The sequence below is a fragment of the Natrix helvetica genome (genome assembly GCF_964273705.1).
Source record: "Natrix helvetica genome assembly, chromosome: Z".
NCBI lineage: Eukaryota > Metazoa > Chordata > Lepidosauria > Squamata > Natricidae > Natrix > Natrix helvetica.
Window position 1 is genome coordinate 271,875 of NC_138554.1, and position 19,348 is coordinate 291,222.

The 19,348-nt window shown below is 52.3% G+C and overlaps 1 protein-coding gene across 3 annotated transcripts; it reads left to right on the forward strand.

The window, feature by feature from the left end:
- Positions 1-305: 305 nt before the first annotated feature.
- On the forward strand, positions 306-19,227 carry LOC309401066 (phospholipase D2-like). 3 transcript variants are annotated; one of them, XM_081970005.1, is made up of 25 exons: positions 310-451; positions 1,553-1,655; positions 1,746-1,876; positions 3,354-3,496; positions 4,652-4,751; positions 5,003-5,068; positions 5,161-5,219; positions 5,306-5,398; positions 5,479-5,631; positions 5,831-5,980; positions 6,082-6,165; positions 6,478-6,556; positions 6,657-6,767; positions 6,924-7,103; positions 7,286-7,412; positions 7,733-7,851; positions 8,699-8,812; positions 9,087-9,191; positions 9,350-9,438; positions 10,587-10,700; positions 10,795-10,844; positions 17,984-18,118; positions 18,198-18,351; positions 18,588-18,705; positions 18,943-19,227. In XM_081970005.1, exons 2-25 carry the CDS (start codon positions 1,601-1,603, stop codon positions 19,165-19,167), a joined length of 2,754 nt encoding a protein of 917 aa, XP_081826131.1. In that variant the 5' UTR covers positions 310-451; positions 1,553-1,600; the 3' UTR covers positions 19,168-19,227. The 3 variants fall into 3 exon arrangements, with proteins under 3 accessions (XP_081826133.1, XP_081826131.1, XP_081826132.1); XM_081970006.1 differs by having other exon boundaries at positions 3,384-3,496; XM_081970007.1 differs by lacking the exons at positions 17,984-18,118; positions 18,198-18,351; positions 18,588-18,705; positions 18,943-19,227 and adding an exon at positions 11,158-11,312 and having other exon boundaries at positions 306-451.
- Positions 19,228-19,348: the final 121 nt, after the last annotated feature.

The window sequence follows — 19,348 nt, forward strand, 5'->3', positions numbered from 1 at the left end:
GCGCTGGGAAAGTGGAGGGCCACCGATCTCCCCCCTCCCCACGGATTGGGACGAAGGGGGATCGCTTGGCCGGAGCCTCTGGGTTGGGAAAGCGGGGTCTCCGTCAAGAACGGCCGCTGGCGGACGCAACCCGGGGACAGTCCGCGCACCCTTCCCCGTCAGCTGGCTTCCCGTGACTTCCTCTGCGGCCGGAGCGGCCCGGACGGAGGCATGCGAGTCACTTGGCCAGGCGAGGGAGGGGCGGCGCTCTGCACATGCCCTGGGGCTCCTGCGTCAGCTGGGCGGCGCTGCGCTCGCTCCCAAAACGGGGCCGGCCCTCTTTCCCGGGACAGGAACCCAGCCCTTTCCTCTCCGGCCCTTCCTTCCCTCTTTGATTCTCCCGGCGGGGCAGCTCCGCTCCCCCGCTCCAGCCGCCGCTGCTCCGCGGATCCGCCCTTCCCTCCGTCGGCAGGTATCGTTGGCGCCCCCTCCCCAAGGCCCCGACCCCGGCGGCCCCCGGCTGCGACTGCCAGGACCAGGCTCCCGGCTCCCTCCCGACGGTGGCGGCTGACTCAACCCCTCGGAGCCGCCCGCGGGACTCCGCTGCCCGGGGGCCGCCCTGGGGGGAGGCAGCCCACAGGCCAGGCAGGCAGGGCGGGGGGGGGGGGCGATGGACGGGCAGGCTCCATTGTCGGCCAGGCAGAGGGAGAGCGGGGCGCTGAGCCCGCGGGCGCCGGGATGGGCTCCCTCCCCCCCGTCTGCGGTGAGCGGGGCCATCCCAGCGAGTTTCTCGGCGCTGCACGGCTTGGCCAACTGATGCAGAGGAATCCCCGTCTGAAGGCCGCTGTGGAAAGAACGCCCCGAGTGGCTGCCCCCAATTCCCCGAAGGGAGTGCAGCGGCTGCCTTGGTCTCAGCCTGAGCAGAGAGGGGATGATTCAAAGTTTCCTGCCTCCCCGAAACTCCCGGAAATCTCGCCTTAATCACGCCTGGGTTGCGCTGGGTGCCCTTCCTGGCCTCCAGCAAGAGCTTCCAGGGGCTCAGGGGTGCCTCTTGCCCAAAGCACAGCAGAACCACCCCCCTGGAAAGTTGGGTAGGCTGCCCTGAGGGTAGTTCCAGAGCTGGAGCTGGCACTGAAGAGGCCAAGCGACGTTCCCAAGATCCTAGGGGCCTGTAGGGGGGGAGTGTGCCCATAGCCCAACCCCAACCACTCCAGGGGGCTCCCAGTCAAGCAGGCGTTCCCTGCATGTGGATTGGGGGGGGGGGGCAGGTGAGTGCAGCAGCTGGGAGAGTTCCCTAGAGCTCTGTCCAGCCAAGGCTGCCCTGAGGTCAGAGGTCAGTGTATGTGTCCATCTCCTGCCATAGCTCTCCCTCGCTTGACCGGCCCTTCTGTCCAGTGTGTCTGCCTGCAGCCAGGCTCCCTTCCTGCTCAGAACCAGCGGTTGCCTTTTCCCCTTGAAAGGAGCCTGGCGGCCTTGCAAGGCCTGGGCATCTGCTGCCCGGGGAGGGGCTTCCAGGGAGAGGAGACAGTGTGGGGAGGCTTGCCTGGCCCAGGACCACCTTCCTCCTTTCCAGGGCTGGCAGGCCACACCTGGCCCTGGCCGGGAGACCTCCAGCAGCTCAATGCAGCCGGGAGAACCTGATGAGACCGACGCCCTCCAACCCCCAGTGACTGCAGGTCAGGCTGGGCCCAGCGGGGGTGAGGGAGATTTGGGGGTGGCTCAGGCCCTCCTTAGGGTCTCGGGCTGAGCTCTCCCTCCTTTCCCAGGTCAGCCATGCTCTTTCCTCATGGCGGTCTACGAGCCCAGGCCGCTGCACTCCCAGGCCTCCCTTTTCCTGAAGGAGGTGCCCATCGTGGCACGAGTGGAAAGCACGGAGAGGTACACTTGGGGCTCCAAGGTGAGTGGGGGCTGTCAGGCACCTTCCTGCCCGTAAGCCTCAACCCTGCAGCTGCCATAGAGAGTTGGCCTCAGCCACAGAGCCCATCAGTTCTCAGGAATTCCCTGTTTTAGGGAAGGAACGGGGGGGGGGGGCGGGGGGGGAGGCAGTGCCTGGCCCTGGTCTCAAGGCAGACTCCTCTTCCCACAGCTGGTTCAGAGGTTACCCCCAGCAGTTACGCAGGAGGGAGCTGACTGGGGGGGGGGGCACTGGGAGTGTCCTGGTGGCAGCTGGGCCTGGCTCTAGTCCTGGGCGGAAGACCACCAGCCAGCCATTGTGGGACCCAGAAGGACTAGGAACTTACCATGGTCAATACAAGACTGAGAGGTTAAAGGGGTTGCGGGAGGGGGGGGGAAGGACTTTGGAGCAAACCGCCAGTTGGGAGAACAGCCGTTTTACAGGCACTCAGGTGGCTGTTTCCCTTTGCCAACATGTACATTTGAGAAACAGTTACGTTTTGTGTAGGGACAGTCATCTTTACAGGCAGTCCTCGACTTACGACCACAATTGAGCCCAAAATGTCTATTGCTAAGTGAGACATTTGTTAAGTGAGTTTTGCCCCACTTTGAGACTTCTCTTGCCATAGTTGTTAACTGAATCACCGTAGTTGTTAAATTAGTAACAAGGTCGTTAAGTGAATCCGGTTTCCCTGTTGACATGGCTTGTCAGAAGGTCGCAAAAGGGGATCGCATGAAGCCCCTGGGACATTGCGATGGTCGTAAGTATGAGCCAGTTGCCAAGTGTCCGAATTTTGATCATGGGGATGCTGCAGTGGTCATAAGTGTGAAAAACAGGCATGTCACTTTTTTCATCGCTGTTATAACTTTGAACGGTCACTGAATGGACTGTTTTAAGTTGAGGGCTACCTGCCTTGTGCTTGTCCATGGTTATTAACTGAGAAAGGGTTTATGGGCATTCCAAAGCAAATCTTTTTTGGGGGGGGCTTTTGCCAAGGAGGTTCTGGGGGGGCCCTCCCAGAATTCCCTGCCAAGAGTTCAGGCAGGAGACCCCCTGGCCCGGGGGCAGCCGAGTGCAGGAGGAGGCTTTCCATCAAAGAGAGAAGAGGGGAACTTTCCCTCGGCTGCCATTCAGGGTTATGCCCAGAAGCCAGGGCTTCCTTCTCCAGACCCAGGATAGAGTTCATTCAGCTGCAAGCGCAGGGCAGGAGGGGTTCCACCCCAGAAGGAAGGAAGGGATGGCTCCCTTTTGGCCCTTTCCCTGCCTCCCTTGGCCCCGCCCCAAAGCCAGAGGGCCCCTCCCTTCAGCTCAGCTCCGGGTCCCTCAAGAGGCTCCCCTTCTGCCCCTCTCCCTAGGACCAAACAGTGGCCAAACAGCCCCTGGCCAATCCTACCAAGTGCACCACTGCTGGGGACGGGGAGGCGGTGGGTGGGCAGGAGAATGCCTGGGGGGCCTGTTGTCCAGCTTCCCTCCCTGGCAGGTGCGGCCCAGCACGGTCTACGCCTTGCAGCTCAGCCACGGCCACTTCACCTGGAGCATGAAGAAGCTCTTCCGGCACTTCCAGGAGCTCCACAGGGACCTGATGAAGCACCGCCTCCTCCTCAGCCTCCTCCCGCTGCCCCGGTGAGATTCAGGCGCCCCCGTAGCCAGCGAGGGCCTCCCCCTCCCCCACCAGAGCCAGAGACGCCGGGCGTGTCATCAGCGAAGGGGCCCCAACCTCGGCCCAGATCTTAAGACCTGCTGGGGGATTCTGGGAGTTGAAGTCCACAGGTCTCAAAGCGGCCAAGGTTGCACACCCCTGTTGTCAACCTTGGATTAGGTCCAACATGGACTGCAAGCCTCCCAGGTGCCCTCTGGCACCTTTTGTTGTGGGTGTCCTGGAGACCCGGCCTTCGCAGGGATTTCGTGCCAAATTTGAATGCCTCTCTCTCTCTCTCTCTCTCTCTCTCTCTCCCTCCCTCCCTCCCTCCCTCCCTCTCTCTCTCTCTCTCTCTCTCTCTCCCTCCCTCCCTCCCTCCCTCCCTCTCTCTCTCTCTCTCTCTCCTCCCCCCCCCCGCTTTCTTCCCCTCTCCTCTCTTTTTCAGCTGGCTGGTTGACAGAACTGCCCTGCTGCTCTCTGCACAGTCTGTGTTTCTTTCTGCACCAGTGTCTTCTTTCCCTCCTCTCTCGCATGCTCGATCCTTCATGTGACCCCAAGCACATCCATTAATTTAATAAATATATCCCACTTGCCCCCCCCCCAAAAAAAACAACAACCTGGTACAGAAATGCAGCCCTTGGCAGGAGTTAGGCTGAGTCGCTTCACGTGATTGTCAGAGGAATTTGCCCAGCGGTTTCATGAGCCCGGAGCAGCCTTAACACCGGCACCCTCTTTTCATGGTGGCTTCTTTCACAATTGTAACTCTTTGGGCTATTTTCAATGGTTGGATTCATAACCTGCCTTGTTTGCCTGACGTGCTCTTCAATTGAGAAGCCACGATGCATGGATAGCCATTTAGAAAATCGATGCTCCCTTCAGCGCTTCAGTCTGTTCAAAAGTTTAGTTGATGAAAATCAATGGGAGGCAGCCACTTGTTCCCTGGGCGGGGAGTTCCATAGGCTAAGAGACACACCTGCCTAATGTTTCCAGGAATTGGGGGGTACCCACTGGGCAGGGAGAGCCTGTCCCCAGCTCTGGGGGTGTCGGAGGCTCTGGGGGTGTCGGGGGCTCTGCTGGGGTCGGCACTCGGCTCCCTCTGGGAAGGCAGAGGTCGGGCTGCTGAGACTTTCTCCCTGCAGATTCGTCCTGCAGGGCTCCTGGCCGGTCGGAAGCTCCCTGGAGTTGCCCCCCTTGCCACACGGGGGCAGTGAGGTCTCTCGGCGCCCGTCCAGCAAGCAGGTGAGGCAGCCAAGAGGAGGGTCAGCACAGCTCCCTTCACTGGGCTCCAGGGAGGTGCAGAAGGACCCCTCGGCCACCTCCAATGACAGGGAGGAGGCTGTGGGGGTGGGGAAGGAAGCAGGGGTGGGTGGTGAGGGACGAATGCGGTTGTCAGGTGCGTCTAGATATCTGGGGAGGGGGTGGCAACTTGCAAGGGTAGGGGGCAGCCGAGAGCCCCCCCTGCAGCCCTCCTCCTGGCTCCTTTCCCACAGAAACAGCTGGAGAGCTACCTGAATACCTTGCTGGAGATGAGCGCTTACCGGGACTACCACGCGATGGTACGGCCCCCTCCCCCTTGGCTCAGGAGTGGGTATGGGGCTGCCAGGCCGGCCCTGGTTCCCGTGGGTACCCTCTACTCCTTGCTCCACAGGCGGAGTTCCTGGATGTCAGCCGGCTTTCCTTCCTGCCGGAACTCGGTCCCAAAGGCTTGTGAGTCCAGACTTCTGCCCTTTGGCATGGGGGGGGGAGGTGCTAGGCTGGAGGGCGACGTTTGACCTGCACCTCCCCCGCTTCAGAGAAGGCATGATCCTGAAGCGGTCCGGGGGCCACCGCATCCAGGGGCTGAACTGCACTGGACATCACCAAGTCTGCTACCGCTGGTCCAAGAGGTCAGTCCCAGGGGCGGCAGGGGGAGGGATGGGGTGGGGGGGAGATTTTGCTTTTATTTTAGCCTGCCCTCCCCCTGCAGGTGGCTGGTGGTGAAGGACGCCTTCCTGCTCTACCTGAAGCCGGAGTCGGGCGTCATCTCCTGTGTGCTGCTCTTTGACCCGGCCTTTAGGGTCCAAGTGGGCAAGAAACCCACCGAGACCAAGTACGGGGTCCGTGTGGACAACAGCTGCAGGTCAGTCTGAGGGGGGGGAGGGCAGGACGGCTGACCTGGGCCTTCCAGCCTTGTGTTTGCTGGGGTGGGCAGCCGTGGAGGAGCCAAGGAGCAGCTTTCCCTCCCGGGTCTCCTCCTGCCCTGCGAGGTGGGCAGAGGTGAGGGCAGGCAGCCCACATCACCCGTTGCCAGCTGCTGGGAGAGGTCCTTGCCCCCGCAGGTCCCTGGTCCTGAAGTGCAGCAGCTACCGCCAGGCCTGCTGGTGGGGCCAGCAGATCACGGAACTGGCCGCCAGCAAAGGCCAGCAGCACCTGCAGCGCCACCGCTACGAGGGGTTTGCGCCTGTCCGCAAGGAGACCCCCGCCCGCTGGTGAGGAGAAACCACCACCCGCTGCCGTTCCAGGGGCTGTGGGGGGGGGAGGGTGGCTGGGGAATCACCCACTCTCACCCTGTGTTCTCCGGCCATGGCAGGTTTCTCAACGGAGCTGGGTACTTTGCGGCGGTGGCAGATGCCCTGGTCGAGGCCAGGGAGGAGATCTTCATCACGGATTGGTGGTAAGGCTGGCATGAATCCCCACCCCTGCTTCAGACGAAGGGCACCGGAGGGCCTGCTGTGTGGCCCTTTCCTTTCCCTGGGTGGAAGTGAGTGTGCCCGCAACACTGGGGCATTTGGAGGCCAGTATTACCCAGTCTCTGCTGCTGGTGAACTGGGGGGGTAGGTTGCATCTCCAGGAGCGAGTTGCCAGCAGCCAATTTTGCTGGGGGGCAGAGGGGGGCAGGTCCCTCCTGAAAGGCAGAAGAGCAGCCCCCACCAGCCGCCCTTCCTGCCACCCCGCCCAAGAGAAACCCCCCCCCCAATTCTTCCAGGCTCAGCCCCGAGGTCTACATGAAGCGCCCGGCTCAGTCGGACGAGTGGAGGCTGGACCTCATCCTGAAGCACAAAGCAGTGAGTGGCCCCCGCAGGCTGTATGTGTGTGTGTGGGGGGGGGCGCCTGGCTGGCTTCCCTGGCCAGCGGGTGACCGCGCCCCAAATGCCCCCTTTGCAGGAGCAGGGGGTACGTGTGTGCGTGCTGCTCTTCAAGGAGGTGGGGCTGGCCCTGGGCCTCAACAGTGGCTACAGCAAAAGGGCTTTGATGCTGCTGCACCCCAACATCAAGGTAAATGCATCCCTCTCCCTCGGGCAGCCCCAGAATTCGAGGGGGGGCTGCAGCCTTGTCTTTCTCATTCCTCTACCCCAGACCCCCCCACCCCGGCAACAAACCCCCAGCCTCCTCCGCCCTGCCTAGTTCCCCTCGGCTTCCTCTCCCTGCCAGGTGATGCGCCATCCGGACCACGTCTCCTCCATCGTCTTCCTCTGGGCTCACCACGAGAAGTTGGTGGTGGTGGACCAGGCTGTGGCTTTCCTGGGAGGGTTGGATCTGGCCTATGGGCGCTGGGACACCCCGGAGTATCGCCTGACGGACCTGGAGGGTGAGAACGGCTGTGGTGCCAAGGTGAGCCCAGAAGCCGCCTCCTCCCTCTGATGCTCAGTCCCTTCCTTCCCTGAATCCTGGGGTGACTGTCTCTTGCCCCCCCCCTCCGTCTGCTCTGACTTGCTCTCTTCTCCCCTCTGCTGCTGGCCCCAGAGGCCCCCCCTCCCCCACCACGCCTCTCCCTGACCCTCTCTTTTGCTCAGGGTGGGGCCGCCCCTGCAGGCCAGGAGACCCCCATGGACTTGGCCACAAACCAGCTGCTCTGGCTGGGCAAGGACTACAGCAACCTCATTGCCAAGGACTGGGTGCAGCTGGACAAGCCCTTTGAAGGTACAGGGGGTGGGGTGGGGTGAGGCAGAGGCCCCTTGGGGTGGGGGTATGATATAGTCTTCTCAGCTTCTGGGATCTGCGGGAGTTGCTTTGCCTGAGAGCAGGTCTCCATGCTGCCCCCACCCCCCATTGGAGGGAGGGATGGGGGGAGGCAGCCCACCGGGAGGTCCTCCAGGCTCAGCCCATGAGGAAGGGCAGCCCTCCTGTGCCCCCCCCTTCTTCTCCTTTCAGGGTGAGGCTGGCCTGTGCTAGGGGGAACTGCTGCCCCCCGAGGCCCACAAAGTGACCTCCTGTGCCCCCCCCTCCTTGCTCTGGCCCAGATTTGATCGACAGGTTCCAGACCCCTCGGATGCCGTGGCGGGACGTGGGGATGGCTGTTCACGGGGTGGCTGCGCGGGACGTGGCCAGGCATTTTATCCAGCGCTGGAACTTCACCAAGGTAGGTGGGTGAGCGGCTGGCAGGGCTGGGGCTGGGGCTGGCCCGGCCCAGAAGCTGCAAACACACCTGAGAGGCTGGGATATTTCAGCTGTTTGGGAGATAATCAACAACAACAAATGTTTTCAGCAACAGCCATTGGGAGAAATCAGTAACGGAAGCAAATAACACAAATATGGATGAAACAACCCCCCCCCCGGTGACACCCATAGGAGGGGGAGGCTGCCACCCCCTCCCCCTCCTCCTGTCAGGGCCAAAGAAGCTGGTGGAATCGGCAGGTTTCGTTTTTAGCAGCTGGAGGTTCAGTCTCCATGGAGCCCCCCCCCAGTCTTTGGCCAAACAGACTCATAGAGCCAGAAGGGACCCCTGGTCTCCCCCTCCCCACTTTGCAGAGCAGCCCTTTGCAAAGACCCCCAAAGGGAAACTGTTCATAGATACGTTTACTCTTTTGCCTGCTTGAAAGGATGCCCAGCCCCCCTGGGCAGCTCAGCAGCATGCAAGCACACACACACTAGAGCCCCATCTCCTGAAAGGTGGCAGAGACCCCCAAACCCTGGCATCCGCCTCGTGGCTTGGAGGGTCCCCTCCCGAGCAGCCACGGTGAAGCCAGGAGCAGCCCTTTTATGCGCCAAAGTTTGCAGCCTGTGGTTGAGGAAGCGCCTTGGTTGGTGCATTCAGCTCTTTATGAGGCCCTGTGAAGACCCCCTTTATGACTCTATTCGGAGAGTGAGAAAGCAATTGAGATCGGCTGGGGAGGTGGGGGGTCTTGTGTGCTGAAAAAGCAGCCAAGGGAAGGAAGGGGCTCTGGGGCCACTGACCCCCCCCCCCGCCTCCCGTTTCTGCTTCTCAGACAATCAAGGCCAAGTACAAAGGCTCCGAATACCCCTACCTGCTGCCCAAGTCCCCTCACGTTCCTCCGAAGCTCCCCTTCCTTGTGCCCGGTGCCCAGGCTGCAGACGTCCAGGTGAGGGAGCAGGGCCAGGCCGGGGGTGGGGTTGGGAAGGGCTGGGCCTGGGGGCTTTTGAGGGGGCCTCATTGTGTGCCTTGCTTGATAAGAGGGGCTTTGACCGAAGGGGCGAACTCTGTATGCCCCTTGCCCCTTCTGGTGCTCAACAGGCAAGGACCTTTTCAGGGGGGACTCCCCAAGAATATCCAATATCCCCCCAGCAAATGGGGGGGGGTTTCCTGTGCCCGAGCCCCCTCCTTTTGACCCGGAAGACCTTCGGCTGCATCCTCAGGTGCTGCGCTCAGTGGACCGCTGGTCAGCCGGCCTGCACGAATGCTCCATCTACAACGCCTACCTGGACGTCATCAGGAGCTGCCGGCATTACCTGTACATCGAGGTAGGACGGAAGGGGGCCGGGCAGCCCCAGGGCAGCCGGAGGGGGGCGGAAACTGGCTCCATCGGAGAAGGTCCCAGAGGCCTTCGTGGGAGAGGATGGAAAGTGGGGAGCCCCTCCCCACCTTTGCCCAGGGCCCACTCTGACCTTCCCTCTGGCAGAATCAATTCTTCATCACCTGCGCAGATGGGCGCTCAGTGATCAACACCGTTGGAGATGCAGTTGTGCAGCGGATCCTGCTTGCCCACAGGTGGGTTTGGCAAATGGGGGGGGGAGAGAGGCTGCCACACCCAGGTTGCGCGAGAGATGTCCTATTGTTACCGCCAGGTCCTTGTGAGGGGAACCAGGCAGGGGCCCAGAGAGCAGTCGAGCCAAATGTACTTTATGGCAAAGGGGTTAACATTAGCAGAGCCTTCCCAGTGCGGAAGTGCTTCTCTGCCCCCTCCCCTTCACAGCCCAATCCCCAGGGAGGGTCTCTCCTAAGCCCCTCTGCCCTCCGTGCGTTCCTGCTGAGGATCAGCTGCCTTCTAGCCCACCACTCGCCTGGTGGCACCCAGGGGCCAAGGCCTTTCCCGTGAGTCCCCTCCAGGAGGCCAGGCAGAGGCCGTTGGGTGACCGGAGGGAGGGGCCCACAAGGCTCTTCTTCCACCAGGAGCCCCTCCCACCTCCAGCAGCCAAAGCGTGTGTGTGTGTGTGTGTGTGTGTGTGCTTGGCTGCGGAGGCGATTCTAAAACCGCTGGGCTCCGTCCAGGATCACAGAGACTCCGGTCAACCCGGGACAGAAACTTCTCCGTCTCTGGTAGCAGAAAACCAGGCGTTGGCGGCCCCTTTTCCCGCCGAGGCTTCCAAGGGGAGGGCAGGAGGGTTTGCGGGCTGCAGGCGCCCCCAGTGAGGCCGCCCGGGTTAAGTGGTGCTTGTGGGCATTTTCGCATGGAGCTGCACCGGTATAATTAACTTCTCTTTGTTCTTATTTATTTCCTGCCTTTATTTTTACAAATAACTCAAGGCGGCGAACACATCTTCTTCCTCCTTTCCCCACAACCACCCTGTGAGGTGGGCTGGCCCGAGAACGGCCCAGCTGACTTCCATGCCTCAGGGGGAACAGGGATTCACCTTCTCTAACCTGGAGCCTGAACCACCAAGCCAAACTGGTTCTCAATGGGAACCCCACCAGCAGCCCAGCCCCTCTGCCCCCCCTCCCCCATTTCCTGCTCAGAAAAGCTCCCACCTCTGAATGAAAGGCCCCAGTTGAAAAGAGCTTTTCTCAATTTTCTCCCCGTGCCAAGAATTCCACAGGAAGCAGGCAGGGAAGGGATGAAGGCAGGAAGAAACGCCTCCCCCCATGTCCCTGACACCTGTGTGTGTGTTTGTGTGTGGGGGGTGTCTTTCCCATTGCAGTGAGAAGAAGCCGTTCAGGGTGTATGTGCTGCTCCCCCTCCTGCCCGGATTCGAGGGGGACATTGCCCAGGGGGGCAGCAACTCCATCCAGGCCATTCTTCACTTCACCTACCGGTGAGTTTGGCCCCGGGGCTCAGGGGCCCAAGAGGCGGCCTCCCCCCTGCCAAGGACAGTCAGGAGGGCTCCAATTCCTTGTCCCACTTTGCAGGACCCTCTGCCGTGGGGAGTCGTCCATCATTTCTCGCCTTCAGGCAGTCAGTGAGTACCCAGGGATGGGGGAGGGGTGGAGCAGAGTTGACCCTCGGGGCCCTTGAGCCCCATCCTGAGCCCCACCCAGGAGCAAGGCCTGGGTCTCTGCTGGAAGTGGGGGAGCCGAAGAGGGTCTCCCTGCCTTGAGGCGTGGGGGGCTCAGGGCTGGCGTCTCTGTTCTCCTCCTCTCAAAAGTGGGGGATGGCTAGGACCCAAGCTGTCCCGAAGAGACAGTGGGAGGTAAGGGGAAATTCCGGGGGACCCAGAGACACTCGCAAAGTCTCTGGAAACCCTGGTGAAACCCCTTTTTGCCTGCGGTCAGGAGCCAGCCCCCGGGCTGCCAAAGCGGCTGACGGCTCCGTGAAGCAAGAGCAGGAGAGAGAGAAAGCATGCCGTGGTTTGGTGAGAGTACTTGAAGAAAGTTTTTCTTTTTTGCTTAAATTATACAGAGGACACTCTTAATTTGGAAGATTAAAGGAAATAGAAAACAACCGATGACTTAGCGGCGGGTTTGAATAGAGCTAATTGAAACCATTTGGGCTTTTTGTTCTTCCCTTTTTATTTACTGGAAACCAGACGGGACTTTTATTACTGTTGTTACAATTGCGGTTGAAGCTCTCTTTATTTTTAACTCCCCCTTCCTTATTTTTTCTTTTTTTTTTAAAGCGACTTTATCAGAGCCTTTTTTCTTATATACCTTTTAATGCCTGAAAGATTTTTTTTTTTTCCTCTTTGTGCTGAGCTTAACTTTCTCTTTTAGGCAGCGCTTCGAGGGGCTAGGGACTGGATACATTTTAACACTGTTACTTTAACACTGCCATCTAGCGGACTTTGAAACATTGTTGCCAATTCCTACAGCTGGGATTATTTTGAGAAAAAGACATTTATTCAAGGTCAGGACCTGATAAGAAGCAAGGAACACAGATGGTTTTTGCAGGCTGTTCCTTGTGGAGCTGTAAGGTCTGGAAACTTATCTTGGAAGACTTATAAGAGAAAACTGGAGTGACTTTGGAAATTACATCAAGTGTTTATACTATTCTCCTGGGGATGTGATGACTTTTTCCCTTTTCTAGTTGGTGCGTGTGTTGTTTCTTTCTTTCTTTCTTTTTTTTTTGAAGTCCTGGAGCCTGGAAGCGCTGAACAATTTTTTCCTTCTTTTTTTTTTCTTCCTTGGTCTGCAATTTTTTCTTTTTCCATTTTTCTTATTTCCCCTTTTTTTTTCTTCTTGAAATAACAGAGATACATTTTTTTTTCTTTCTCTCCTCCCGCTCCATTTACCCACCCTTATTTTTCTTATACAGATTGTCTTTTTCTTTCCCTTCCCACCCACTTTCTCTCTGTGCCCCTTTCCCTCTTCTGCCTCTCTCTTATATCCTATATCAAACCTTGCTTTCTCCCCCTATTACTTTTATCTAACTACTATACACTCTCTTCCCCTATTTCCCCCCCCTCCCTCTTTTCCCCTTTCTACCTTCTTTTTTTTTCTAGTGTTAACTGCAATTGGACTGAACCACAAAACGAAGAAGAAGAGAGAGTAAAATAGCAAGATGAGTAGAAAGCCAACACCAGTGGGTTCTACAACAACAACCCCTGCCTCCTCACCGGCAGGAGGACAAAGATCAATACAATCTATGATCCAACAGGAAAAAGAGAAGACCATATCATTAGATTCAATTATGCAAGCAATACAGAAACTTCAAACAAGCTCTGATGAAAAATTTGATACACTTGTAAAGAAGTTGGACAATGTGGAAACGAAGATGGAGAACATAGAAAAAAAAACAGACGAAGCAGAGAGAAATATAAAAGATATACAACAGTGGGTCAAAAAACAAGAAGATGTTATGCAAAAAATTGCTGAAAGAGAGAAGCAGAGAGAGAAGAGGGATGAAGAGTTTGATTCCAGATTGAATGAAGTGGAAACAGAAAGCAGTGTAATAATTGGACTGGAGATGGAGCGCTCTGAATATTTTTTGAGGTTTCAAAATATAGTAGAAGAAAAGGGTGAAAATCTGCCACAAATAATATCCCAAATTCTCATAGAAATACTAGGGATACCTGAGGAGAAGATAATGGACGGGATAGATGAGACATTTCGAGTTAACACAAGATATGCAACGAGGAACTCCCTCCCAAGGGAGGTCCATGTAAGATTTACGAAAAAAGCACTAAAACTACAAATCCTGCAAAACACAAGAGATAAAAAACTGCAATACAAAGGCAAGGAGATTGCAATTCTTAAGCAAATACCAAGACGGGTGAGAGAGAAAAGAAGAAAATATCAATTCTTGACTACAGCCTTACTTAAAATAGGAGTTAACTATAGATGGTTGATTCCGGAAGGCCTCATGTTTGTATGGAAAGGACAGAGATATAGAATTGATACAATTGAGAAGGCAGAAGCTTTCTACACAGAACATTTGAGAGGAAAGCCAGAAAAGCCTGGAAATGAAGAGCCACCGGTGCAACTGCTGGATCTACCCATAACCGAAATTGAGAGGACAGAGGGTGCTGTAGGTGGAATTGACATTGAAGAAGGTGCTGTTGGGGGTGTAGAGAGTAGAGCACAACGGGAACCAAGATCAACTAGAGCTATAAATCCTATATATAAAACATAAGGATGGAAGGAATAAAATTACTCTCAATTAATATAAATGGACTTAATTCGCCATGTAAACGAACGAAAATATTCCACAAATTAGGGAAATTAAAATTAGATATAATTTGCTTACAAGAAGTACATATTCAACAAAGTAATAGTCATTTATTAGTACAACCAAAACTGGGAAAAAACTTTACTTCGTTAGCGGACTGTAAACAAAGAGGTGTGACCTTCTACATTAAAGATAAAATCCCTGCGAAACAAATCTACACAGACGAAGATGGAAGAATTTTAATGGTGGAAATAATGGACAATGCTAGGAAAATACTGCTAATTGGAATTTATGCCCCTAATGAAAAACAAGATGACTTTTATAAAAAAATTCACAAGAAAATTTCTGATCTAGACTATGCTGACATTTGCATGATGGGAGACTTCAATGGTATTGTAGACCAGAAACTGGACTATAAGACCCACAAAACAACAAAACAAAATAGAAAAACACTCCCAAAGTCCTTCTTCAGGATGATGGATGAAATAAATCTAAAAGATGTGTGGAGAGAAAGGAACCCCATTAAAAAACAATATACCTTTTATTCAAATAGACAATCATCGTTCTCTAGAATTGATATGATTTGGGCTTCAACGGGCATATCCAGCAGCGCACTAGATGTGGAGATTGAACCAAACATCTGGGCAGACCACAATCCAATGGCAATAGGTTGGAGACAACAAAGAAGAAGATCGAGATGGACACTAGATAACAGGATATTGAAAGAGAAAGAATTTGTAAAGAAAATGGAAAAAGAATTGACTTTCTTCTTTAAAGAAAACAAAAAAGAAGATACGTCTTTACAGAATCTTTGGGATACAATGAAGGCCTTTTCTAGAGGTTTGATAATAGACTATATAAGAAAGAGAAACTTAAAGAAAAGACAAGTGTCTAAGGATCTAGAAAAAGATTACAGCACATTGGAAAAAGAACTACAGAAATCTCCACAAAAGAAAGAGATTAAAATAAAGATGGACACAATAAAACACAAACTTGACCTATTGGAAAAGGAGGACCTGGCCCAAAAAATCAGAGGCGCCAAACAGAACTATTTTGAAAATGCAAATAAACCAGGCAGATGGCTGGCTTATAAACTGAGAAAAGAAAGAGAGACCAAGAAAATACTACAACTAAGAGATGAACAAGGACAATTGCATCATGGAAATATGGAAAAAAGGAAAATTATTCAAGATTACTATGCCAAGCTGTATGAACAAGAGAACATAGAAGAGAAAGAAGTGAAACAATATTTACAAAACGCCAAACTCCCCCAAATACCAAATGATACTAGAACTATATTTGAAGATAAAATAACAATGATGGAATTAACTGAGGCCCTTAAAAGACAAAATAATGGGAAGGCCCCGGGACCGGATGGCCTTCCTGTGGAATTCTATAGAACATTAGAAAAATCCTTGGCCGTTCCATTACTAGAAGTCATGAATGAAGTAATGATTGAAAGTAAAATACCTAATTCATGGTTGGAGGCATATATTACATTAATACCCAAAGAGGAGGCAGACCATACGCAAATTAAGAACTATAGACCTATCTCCTTGTTGAACTCAGACTATAAACTATTTGCCTCAATACTGGCAGAGAGACTGAAAAAATACCTAAATGGGTTTATCCACCCGGACCAAAATGGTTTTTTACCAAAGAGGCAAATTAGAGATAACATAAGGACAATTCTAAATACCTTAGAATATTATCAGGTCCACTCTGAGAAGCAAATGGCTTTGATTTTCTTGGATGCGCAGAAAGCCTTTGATAACGTGAATTGGACATTTATGACTCAACAAATGGAACAAATGAATTTTGGCAAGAATTTTATTCAAGCCATACAAACGATATATCACAAGCAAACAGCCAAGATAATGATAAATGGAGAGCTGACGGATCCAATTGAAATTAAAAGAGGTACGAGACAAGGCTGTCCACTGTCACCACTGCTTTTTGTTTTAACATTAGAAGTACTAAATAGAAAGATTAGAGAAGAGGAAGAAATAAAGGGAATGATCATTAAAAAGGAAGAATACAAGTTGCAAGCATTTGCTGACGACTTAGTCTTCATCCTTGAGGAGCCATTTCAATCTGCACCTAAACTGATAGGAGAAATCGAGGCGTATGGAAAAGTTGCAGGTTTAAAAATAAACAAAGACAAAACAAAGATTTTAACAAAAAATATACCCCGAAAACAAAAAGAAGAATTGGCGGAAAATTTGGAAATGCAAATCACAAACAAAGTTAAATATTTGGGGATTCACCTAACAGCCAAGTGCAGCACTCTCAAAGAAGATAATTATATTAAATTGAAGCAACAAATTGTAACAGACTTGGCGAAATGGAAGAATCTTCAATTATCAATGATTGGTAGAATCGCAACAATCAAAATGAATATCTTACCTAGACTGTTATACCTGTTTCAGACTATTCCAATTAAGTTGGGGAAAGGATATTTTGAAGAATTAAATAAAATAGTGTTGAAATTTATATGGCAAGGGAAAAAAGCAAGAATAAAATGTAAATTGTTACAAGATTCCAAATCAAGGGGAGGGTGGGGTTTATCTGATTGGGAGTTATACTATCAGGCAGCTAGTCTGATGTGGATCAAGGAATGGATAATGCTAAGAAATGATAGGCTTTTGAATCTAGAAGGTCATGACTTGCTGTTGGGATGGCATGCATACTTATGGTATAAAGGAACTAAAAAACATGGTTACTTTAGAGACCATTCTATAAGAGAGGCTCTGTTATTAAACTGGCAGAAGGTTAAGAGGTCGCACTACTTGAAAATTCCAGTCTGGATATCAACTATTGAAGCCTTTTCATATCCAATAATATTTAAAAGGGAAGAAGCAGTTAGATATGCTGAATTATTGAATGCAGAGGGTGAACTTAAATCTATACAAGAATTGAAACAAGAAGGTATTGAACTCAATTGGTACTCATATGTGCAAATACATTCTAGATACAATGAAGATCGAAAAAATGAGGGTTTTTATGATAAACTGACTGAATTAGATAAAATTTTAACAGGTAACGATGAAAAATTAATTAAAAAATTTTATGATTATTTATTAGAGGTGAAATTATATGAAGAACAAGTGAAAGGAACTATGTTAGCCTGGGGAAAAAACTTTGGACATGGGATTGATTTAGAAAAATGGCAAAAATTGTGGACTCAAAATTATAAAATGACAATGTCAACTGCATATAAAGAAAATTTGTATAAGATGTTTTATAGGTGGCATTTATCCCCATCGAGAATAGCAAGAATGTCGAAGAATAAGTCTGAAAAATGCTGGAAATGTCAACATACACCCGGCACATATTACCACATGTGGTGGACTTGTCCTGAAGCTAAGAGATACTGGACTAAAATACACATGTGGTTGGAGAAAATGATACATAAACATATAGACTTGAAACCAGAACTTTTCTTATTGGGAATAATACCAGAAACATACAATAAAGACTTGAAATATTTGATCATAAATGTCTTAACAGCTGCTAGAATTGTATTTGCTAAATACTGGAAAAATGAGAAAGTACCAACAGAGGAGGAAATTGTTTGGAAGATAATGAACTGTGCAGAAATGAGTAAACTTACATTTGAAATTAGAGAATTAGAGGATGAGCAATTTTATAAAGTATGGGACTTGTTTTATCAATGGTTGGATAAAAAAACTTGGAAGTGAATCTTTTCTTTTTCTTTACCCTATCTTATATGTAATAATAATAGAAAGTTATACTTAATGTTTTGAAAAAATCTCTCTCTTTTTTCTTTCTTTTTTTTTCTTTTCTCTTTCTATACATATTAAGCCTTTATTATGAAATAGACCATTTACTTATACGAGATAAGAATAATAATGTATTTAATATATAAGAGTGAGATGATTTAAACTGTTAGGTATGATTATGGCTGGTGACTATTTTATAATATAAAATGGAATAATGATGATGTAATGAACAATGGATGTGAATATAGATTAAAATATTTAATGACTACATGGATTGACAAATAATAATGGGAAATTAAATTTGGAGTTGAGGATGATTGGAAACTTTAAGATTAATGGAAAATAGAAATGTCTTATATGAAGTAATGAGTTTCTTTTTTTCTTTGACTTAATCTCCACTTTTATTTTTGAGAGAATGGTGATACAATTTTATAAAGACCTATTGTTACCTAGTACATAATTGTAGAGATAAAGAAATAAGGGTTGTCATAAAAGAAAGAATACTATGGTAACTTGAACATGCAATGCTCAATGAAATATTTAACTATATTTAATGGATAATTAGTGAACGCATCCTTAATTGTAAAAACCATCGCACAAAAACTTGTAACCAAACGACATGCTTGATGAAAATGTGTTTTTTTTTACTTCCCTGCTCTTGTATCTTATGTGTTGTCTTGTCTTTTTAAAGAAAAATAAATAAACATTTATAAAAAAAAAAAAAAAAAAAAAAAAAAAAAAAAAAAAAAAGTGGGGGATGGCTGGAGGGACTACATCTCCTTCTGCAGCCTTCGGACCCACGGGGAGCTGCAGGGCGCCCTTCTGACGGAGCTGGTCTACGTCCACAGCAAGATGCTCATTGCAGATGACCAGCGCGTCATCATTGGTGAGTAGGGGGGGGGCGTTGGGCAGGGCAACCCAAGCTCCGGCCTTCACTTCATGGGTCGAGCCCCTCTGCCCAAAAGGTTCTGCCAACATCAATGACCGGAGCCTGCTGGGGAAGCGCGACAGCGAGCTGGCCGTGCTGGTAGAAGACCGGGAACTGGTGCCGTCCGTTATGGGCGGGCAGGAGTATGCAGCAGGGAAGTTTGCGCTCAGCCTGCGCCTGGAGTGCTTCAGGTGAGCGCTGCGGGGGCAGAAAGGGATGCCCCCTCCCCCACTTCGCCAAGGAAGACCCAAAGAGCATGGAGACAGATGGGGCAGAAGGGAGCCGGGGGGGGGGGATGACAGAAGGCCCCAGCAGATGGAGGGCAGCAAGATCCTCCTCTCCAGCTGCCCCACCCCTGGAAGCCCAGGGCTTTGGGGGGAAGTCCTGCTCTTTTGCATCCCTGTTGCCATTGAAAAATCCCTGGCAGGCGCCTCTTGGGGGTCGCTCCAGAGGACGATGACTGCATTCAAGACCCCATCAGCGACCGCCTCTTCCGTGACGTCTGGAGTGCCAGAGCTTCAGCCAACACCAGCATTTATGAGGAGGTGGGTGCCCAGGATTTGGGGGGTGTGGGGGTCTCACAGGTGGAGAGAGATGACGACATGGACGCTATTAGGACCTGCAAATCGGCCTCCGGCCCTGCAGGCTGCCCTCCCAGAGGCCTGGGCTGAGGAGCACCTGAGGAAGCATCCCGGGATGCGGGGACAGTGTGTGTGGAGGGGGGATCTGGGCCTCCCCCCCCCCCCCGGCCAAGCGCTAATCCCCCTCTCCTCCCCCGCCAGGTCTTCCGCTGCCTCCCCACCGACGCCGTCCGGTCTCTCCGGGCCCTGCGCGAGCACGTGGCGGTGGGCAGCCTGGCCTCGCTCAGCCCCGGGCGGGCGCGGGAGCGGCTGCGGGCGGTGCGGGGGCTGCTGGTGGGCTTCCCGCTGGAGTTCCTGGCCGAGGAGAACCTCCTGCCGCCCCTCAACTGCAAGGAGGGCATGGTCCCTGCCGAGGTCTGGACCTGAGCAGCGCCCCCCCTCTTCCTCCTCCTCCACACGCTCAATAAACACGCATTCCGCCCCCGCCTCCTTGTCCCGCCTCTGCTTTGACGGGGGGGGGGGCTCCGCTGGGCTCTGACCTTCGACCCTCCGCCTCGACTGAACGCCCGGCACGTCGGCTGACTTCCGCCGGAAGTGCCCTAGAGCC

Coding starts and splice junctions, on each gene's coding strand:
- LOC309401066 (XM_081970005.1), top strand. CDS start 1,601: ATGCAGCCGGGAGAACCTGATGAGACCGACGCCCTCCAACCCCCAGTG. Junction 7,104..7,285: donor AGAACGGCTGTGGTGCCAAG/GTGAGCCCAGAA, acceptor TCTTTTGCTCAG/GGTGGGGCCGCCCCTGCAGG. Junction 9,439..10,586: donor CGGATCCTGCTTGCCCACAG/GTGGGTTTGGCA, acceptor TTCCCATTGCAG/TGAGAAGAAGCCGTTCAGGG.